The 8,181-nt window shown below is 41.4% G+C and overlaps 1 protein-coding gene across 1 annotated transcript in view; it reads left to right on the top strand.

Moving 5' to 3' along the window:
• Window positions 1–325: 325 nt before the first annotated feature.
• Window positions 326–8,181, top strand: part of C9 (complement C9) — a 36,887-nt gene continuing 29,031 nt past the window's right edge. The window contains exon 1 of the mRNA XM_036410328.2: window positions 326–482. Coding sequence (XP_036266221.1) covers window positions 400–482 — 83 coding nt within the window. The 5' untranslated portion in view covers window positions 326–399. The remainder of the gene's footprint in view (window positions 483–8,181) is intronic.

The following is an 8,181-nucleotide window of genomic DNA, read 5'->3' as shown; positions in this document are numbered from 1 at the left end:
CTGGGACTGCTCTGTGTGACCTCCCTCTCCAGCCAGCATAGCTCTCTGACTAATTCTGAGTTTATGCCTCTATGGAAACTGTTAACAGACCTTTCTTCCCAAATCCCACACTCTCCTTTCCTCAGAATCTCTGAAGATGAGCAACACCTGGTTGGTTGCTTTTGTTGTCGTTTTAACACTGCTGCTATACAGTGCCTGGATATACTTGTCAATACGAGAAAACAGCAGGCCAAGAATTAGGAAATACCTCTCCTTTGACTGGACTTTGCACCCAGGAAGGCAATTCAACAAAAACCTGATTAAAAAACAAACAGTTGTTCCCGGTACCCTCGCCCTCTGGTAATAAGTGCCTCCGTGGACTCAGCTGGCCATTGACTCAGAGCTGCCGGAGCAGAGCAGATGGCAGGGGCCCGGGGCTTCGCCTTGGCGGTATGGATATGCATGTTGGAAATCAGTGTCCTGACAGCCGGGCCCACTCCCAGGTGAGTCGCTCTTCGGTTTTCTCTGCGATTTCACTGTGGGCTTGGATACTTCAAGGTCTACTCCATAGCAAAGCAGGTAAAAAATGTTAACCCACCTGGAGATAGGTAGCCCCAGACTTTAAACTTGAAAAGAGGTAAGAACAGGCACGGGTGTGTCTTTGAGGGTTTTCTGAGAAAATTTGCTGCTGTTTCTTGTGATTCCTTTAGGGGTGTGGATGCGGGGGTTGGGGGGAGAGAAGCATTCAATGCTAAGGCTGAGACTTTAAGTGCTTGGAATGCTGAAACAACTCTGATTTTCACTCGAGTAGACAAACCTGGGTTTATCAGTATCTACGTCTGAGAAATTTAAAGCTAAGGAAATTCATCTTTCCCACGCTCTGCCTCAATGTCTAACACTGAACCTATCGAAGCCATCGCCCACGACCCCCCACATTAGACAAATGAGCCATTTGTGCTTCTCGTCCTGAATACCCAAGCTGTGTGGCCACGCTCTCAGCAAAGCAACATGCTTTCTCTTCTTTTGCTCTGATTCTCACTGGAAACTCCAAGCCCATGCCAAGCCGGTGGGGGAACCATACCGACTGGACAATACAGAACCTCTACCAGGCGTCTTCAAACTACGGCCCGCAGACCACATGCGGCCCGCAGAGGAGTCTGATCCGGCCCGCCAGGTTTTTTGGGCAGTGAGCGCAGCCGAGGTGTTACAGTAGGAATTAGTAGTTCATATAGTCCGGCCCTCCAGCTCTCTGAGGGACCGTGATCTGGCCCCCACTTTAAAAAGTTTGAGGACCCCTGCTACACCAACCCAGAACTGCTGCAGGACAGGCCCGTGTGACCCCATCCAGCATGCTCTGATGACAGAACTGAAATACTATGAGCTGGGACCAGATGGCTGGGGGAAATCTTCCCAAGCACTGTCCCCTGCCCAGACATGACTGATCTGCATACAGTGCTTCTTTGGTCATTTGACTCGTGGTTTAACTCAGTTCCATTTTGGACTCTGATGTCCACCTCAAGCATCTCTTTGCCTGCCTGGCAGCTATAGTGGAGGCTGCCTTACTGTCTGGACCTCTTTGGCACGTGGTTTGCCCCAGGAGGGGGCACAGGGAGGTGCTACCCAGACCTGCAAGGGCTAGAGTCCAGTGCTCCACCAGGCTTTCCTCCATCCCACCTCCTCCTCTTCCCGTGGTCTCTGAGAAGCATTGTCCCACCTAGATAACATGTTCATTGACTCTGCATCAGGTACAAAGGGGAGTTGGAGAGTCAGCTCCTGAGAGTTGCTTTAGCCTTCTGGTACTTAACCTGACCCTTTCTTAAATAAAAAATAAAAAAATAAAAATAAATGATAATTTAACCCACATTCCTGGATCGTGACTCCCACAGATTAAAAATGAGAGCCTGTGGGGAAGGCTTCTGCTGCTTTGAAGTTCGTACCCCTTGGGTCCTGGCCACACTCAGTTGTTTTAGGGAGGACCGGAGAGCCCCCTGGGCTGCCCCCAGCTCCGGGCAGCTGCACTGCTCAGTGGACTTGGCAGTGCCTGCTCCCACCGCCATGCCCTGGCGAGTTTGTCCAGGTTGCCCTGCTCTGCCCTCGGGAACAGGATTGAGGTCAAAACAGAATGTTCAGTCCTGAAGTGAGACACATAGTTCAGCTAGAGAACAAAGAATGTTTAAAAGTATGAGTTTGGTTAGAATGGAGCCCTAGACTTCCCAAGCTCAGTTCAAGGGGCCATGACTTACAAACTGACCCTGTAAGCTATTCAAACGCTCTGTGCCTTCGTTCCCTCATCTGTGACATGGTGGTTGTGTCCATTTCTTAGTGTCACCAACTGGGTGCTTCAAACCACAGAAATGTATTGCCTCACCGTTCTGGAGGCTAGAAGTCTGAGAGCAAGCTGTGGGCAGGGCCCTGCTCCCCAGAGACTCTGGGGAGGATCTTTCTCAGTGGTGGCCAGCAATCCTTGGCATCCCTTAGCTTGAAGCTACATCATTCCAATCTCTCTCTATCATCATATGGCCAGCTGACGTCATCTTCCCTCTGTGCAAGTCTGTCTGATTCCAAATTTCCTCTTTTGATAAGGATTCCAGTCATATTGGGTTAGGGGTTACCCTAATGATTTCATTTTAACTTGACTTTTCTCTGTAAAGACCCTCTTTCCAAAAAAGGTCACACTCTGAGGTACAGGAGTTACCTGGTAGAATTTCAACCTAATAAGGTTTCTAGTGAAGGTTTAATATTATACATGGAATATACTTACAGCCTGCCACATGCTAAGAACTTGATACATGTAAAATATTCTTTAATAATACTGCCATTACTTTCACTTTGATATGCTTTCTGGTTTAGGAGAGGAAGGGATGGAGTTACGGCTAGAATGCAGGGGACATTATGTGGCTGCAGACATTTTGTCTTAAGTCACAGCCGCTGCGAGCTATTGCTGTGGGAGATTTGCAATGATCATTTGTTTTGCAAACATGAGTGTGTCCTTGAGAAAAGGTTATGAGGAGGCTATCATCTCGTATGTTTCTCAAGGTAGAAGAGAAGTGTTGAAAACCACTGTGCTAATACAATAACAGCTCATAACATAGATCCTGGAGCTAGGTGACCTGCGTTTGATCCCAGGGTCCAAAGTTTACTAGCTCTGTGACCCTAGGCAAATGCCTTAACTTCTCTAACTTGTTCTTCACCTGAAAAATGGGGGTGGGGGTGGGGGGAAATATGACCTGCCTAGAGAAATCCCTGAGATAAAGAAAGCAGCGTGTTTAGCCCGGTAACAGGCAGATGGTGAGTGTGTGATGAATGTAGCTATCATTATCTTTACTTTTTAATTTGTAAATAACAAAATATTTCCGCAAGTCAAAGATCAAAAACTATAATAAGGTATACATTAAGAAGTCTCAATTTCTCTACTTATAACTTTTCATGCCATCTATGTGTGAAATACTATATGTAAAGTACTTAGAACACTCCTGGCATCCACCTCATCCTTTCCCTGTAGGTTACCACCTTTATTAGTTTATGATCTTACTCTAAACCTTTCTTTGTTAAAGATATACTATCTCATACTTAGCTTTTTTATTTGTACTGTATGATATGTTCTGAAGACCTTTCTGTATTGATATAGAACAAACTTCCTTATTCTCCTCACACCTGATTAATTTTCCATTGTGTGGCTATACCGTTGAGATAACCTGAATCTTATTGAATATTTGGGTTGCTTCCACTCTTTTGTGCTGTAAACAGTGTTGCAATGAATAGCCTTATTCACATATCATTTTGCAAGCTAAATATTGTACCTGAGGGCTAATTCCCAGAAGCAATATAACTGGGTCAAAAGATAATCAATTGCTGAAATTGCCCTATGGCCTGGTGAGGTTTGTATTATTTTGTACTTGCGCCAGCAGTGTGTGATAACACAAATAAGTGGAAGGATATATACTATGCTCATGGATTAGAAGGATTGACATTGTTAAAATGTCCTTACTACCTAAAGTAATATAAACATGCAATGCAACCTCTATTAAAATACCAATGGTATTCTTTTCAGAATTAGAACTAATCTTAATATTTATGGGAAACCACAGAAGACCCTGAATAGCTGAAGAAGCCTGGAGAAAGAACAAAGTGTGCGTTATCACACTCCCTTATATGACACCATACTACAGAGCCGCAATAATGAAAGGTGCTGGGGTAAAGCCAGATAAAGAGATCAATGCAATAGGATAGAGAGCCCAGAAATAAATCCTTGCTTAAATCCAGGCCAGAAGAAGGTTGTCCAATTGATGTGCTTTCCCTGGAGATGCTACAGTGAAAAACTGTATCTATCCTTATTCATGCAAATGTCCTCATTATCTCAAAATGTCTAAAACTCATGAGACTATTACATCTGGAATTATTTTTTTAATATATTTTATTGATTTTTTACAGAGTAAAAGGGAGAAGGATAGAGAGTTAGAAACAACGATGAGAGAGAAACATCAATCAGCTGTCTCCTGCTCATCCCCTACTGGGGCTGTGCCCGCAACCAAGATACATGCCCTTGACTGGAATCAAACTGGAACCCTTCAGTCTGCAGTCCACTGCGCCAAACTGACCAGGGCTCATCTGGAAATTGATTGAGTAAACGATGATTTTTTAGTTTTTTTCAAAAAGAATTTGAGTGAGTCGGGGGAAACAGCAGCATAGGGGACAGGGCAAAATTGCAGTGAACTATGGGTGCAGAGGTGAAGATTCTAGATCTAGTTCTGCTACTAACTGCCTAACTTTGGATAAGTAGTACGGTTTTCTTGGTTTAGGTTCCCATCTATGAAACAGAACGACTACCCTCAGTGGCATAAAGTTTTAATGAGAAAATGAGCTTTGAAAATTGTCCAGTAAAACTAGAAAACTAGTAGACAAATAGAAGAAATTGTTTTATCAAAAAATATTTATTGAGTGTTATGGGCTGAATTGTGCCCCACCCCCAAAAATATTTATGTGTTGAACTCTGAATCCATAGTACCTCTGAAAGTGACTGTATTTGGAGATAGGGCCTTTCAAGTGGTTAGTAAGTTAAAGTGAGGTCATTAGGATGGGCTCTAATCCAATAAGAAGAGTGAATCTGAACACAGACACATAGAGAAAAGACTAGGTGAAGACCTGGGGGATGTTAAAACAAGATGATAATATGATCATCTAAGTAAGTGATGAATAAAAAAAATTAAAAAAGACAAGAACAGGTAATCCATTTGAAGGTAACTAGTACTAGGAAAACTAGAAGGTATTGAAAAAAAAAAACAAAAAACTACATTAATAGGTAGAGCCTAGAGTAATTCCTGAGATCAATCATAGACCAACTCAGCGACATTTTCTTTTATTTTTTTCTCTTTTTTTTTCTCAATCTTTATTGTTCATATTATTACAAAGGTTCCTCATTTCTTCCCCCCTCCACCAGGTTCCCACCCCATCCTGCGCCCCCTTCAATGACATTTTCAAGACAACTATGGCTTCCAGCTTGGGTTCTTTTGATATAATGAACACCCCCTCCCCCTTATATAACACCCTTTCAGATTTTATGGATATCAACCAGATGTTTCGAACTAGTGTTTCTCAACATTGCATGAACATGTGAATCACCTTGGCATACCCTTTTGAAAACATTGATGGCTAAAGAAAGCCCATCCTCAGTAGGCCTGGTTTAATTGATTTGGAGTAAGGATCACAACTTTATAATCCCTATGTTTAATATCTTAGGGATGTAATGTGCAATCTATATTGAAACCAATGCTATCGATCATAAAAGGGAATCTTCTATTGTCCCTTGTTGAGGCTTATCAGTTCTAGTTGCCACCTGAGTTTTATGGAAAAGTCCTAGCAAAGAATTTCTCAGCCTTGTGATCTTAGATAAACACAAATACTCAGACTTCTAGGAAAACAAGTTCCTCAAGAAGTTCTCGCAATCTACGTCATACAATTTAATCTGCACTTTTGAAAGGTTGATATTCTTCATGCCTCCTGGTTTTCTGGGCGATGTAGGCAAGAGTCAGGCTTACAAAAATGTTGTCTCCAGTCATGAAGCCAACATTAATGACAAGGAATTCTCCCACAAATACAACATGGGTGACTCACCAGGAGATCAGAACAAATACAGGCTGACTGCCCAAGACAAAATGATCAAGGACTTCCCGTTCTGCACTTACTAATTTATTTGTTTAAAAAATATTTACTTAGCATCTACTGTATCTAGGCACTTGTTACAAACAAGCTAAACAAAATTTAAAATTTCCTTAACTCACTGATATTTTTATCAGAACATGAATTTTGTTAGTTTGGGGATCATGGTTTTTGTTTTGTTTTTCTGTTTTATACACAATATACCTTTGATATTTAGCAAATTGAAGATGATTAATAAATATTTGATGAATCAGTAAATGAATGGATAACTCAGTGAAACGTTAATTAAATAAGTGAAATATATCATTGCAAAGGTGCTTATGATATAGGGAAAAACCAGGTGCTATAAAAATATGTGCACAGAAAATTAAATCACTCAGGATATTTAAAAAGTTTCTTAGAAAAAAAATATGTTCAAGATGATGTCAGTATGATGAGTGGGAAATAATAGGTTTAGAGGCCTGAAGGCATGAAAAAAAGTAACTTATCTTGGAAATTTCAAATGTAATATGGCTGGAACTTCAATGAAGAAAAAAATGAAGTTGAAGGATTAAGGAGATAGTCATGTACAGTTCTCTAGACCATGTGTCTTAGTTTCCTATTGCAGCTGTAACAAATTACTACAAATTAGTGGCTTAAAAAAACATAAAATGTATTATCTTACAGTTCTGTAGATCAGAAGTCTGAAGTGTATCTCATGGGGCTAAAATCAAGACGCCAGCAGGGCTGTGTTTCTTTCTGGAGGCTCTATGAGAGAATTCATTCTCTTGATTCTTCCAGCTTTTAGAAACTGCCTCTATTTTTTGGCTCATGGCTACCATCCATCCTCAAAGCCAGCAACAGCTGGTGAAGTCCTTTTCCATGCTTTAAATTTCCCCAGCCTCTTCTTCTGTCTTCACATCTCTCTCAACCAGTCTTCTGCTCTTGAGCTCACATGATTGGAATAGGCCCATCCAAATAATACAGAATAATCTCACTTTAATCACATCTGCAAAGTCCCTCTTCCATGTAAAGTAACATACAGTATTCACAAATTCTGGGGATTAAGACATGAACATCTTTGGAGTCATTAACCTGCCTATAACACCATGATGGAAAGTTTTAACTTTATCTTAAAAGTAAAGGGAAGATACTGAATGATTTTCAGTAGGGCAATGGTGTGATCAACTTTGCATTTTTAAAAAATCTCTCTGGATGATTTATGAAGACTGAATTAGAAAGAAACTATTTTCACCGAGGAGAATGTAATGTTAGTGTAGACCAGAGAAATGTCTACACTAGATGAGATGAAGGCTGGATAAATTTAACAATTACTTAGGAGACTATAAACAGCAGTCTTCTGTGCTTGATTAGATATGGGAGATGAGCATAGAGGATGCTGAGAAAGACAAGCAATACCCAAGTCTCTAGTTAGGGTGTCTTTAAAAGTGGAGGTGCTATTTACCAAAATAACAAATGCTGGGGGAGGGACAGTCTTGAGAGAAGAGGGTAAATAAAGAATTTTTTGAGGGGGGTTGTATTGAGTTCTGTGAGCCACAAAGACATTTAAGTGCAGATGTCCAATTGAGAATTATATCCAAGAATTTAAAATTCAGAAAAGATGTGTGGACTGCAGACTTATCTCTGGTAGTCATTAGCATACACATGGAAATCGAAGCCCTGAAAAATGTGTAAAGAGGGGGAAATCCAAGGATAGAACCTTGAAGAAAAATAGCATTTCAGAGACTATCAAAGGAGGAAGAGTCTACATAAGAGAGTTGGAGAACAGGGCAGAGGAGAAAGAAGAAATGAAAGGAATATAGTATCATTGGTCCAAGAGAAGGGAGTGTCTTAAACAGCAAAAGCGGTCAACTGCCTTGATCTCTTGGAAGAAGTCAACAAGATAAAGACTGAAAGGAACCACGTGAGCCATCTGGAAGTCATTGTTGACCCTGACAAGAGTAGTGTCACTGAAGCAGGAGGGTTAAGCAGTGATTGGGAAGTAAGAAACAAGTGACCAGCCGGGACCGGTTTGGCTCAATGGATAGAGCATCGGCTTGGGGACTG

This window comes from Pipistrellus kuhlii, unplaced genomic scaffold (assembly GCF_014108245.1).
Source record: "Pipistrellus kuhlii isolate mPipKuh1 unplaced genomic scaffold, mPipKuh1.p scaffold_m20_p_4, whole genome shotgun sequence".
NCBI classification, from domain to species: Eukaryota; Metazoa; Chordata; class Mammalia; order Chiroptera; family Vespertilionidae; genus Pipistrellus; species Pipistrellus kuhlii.
This window is presented reverse-complemented; position numbering and strand designations above follow the sequence as displayed.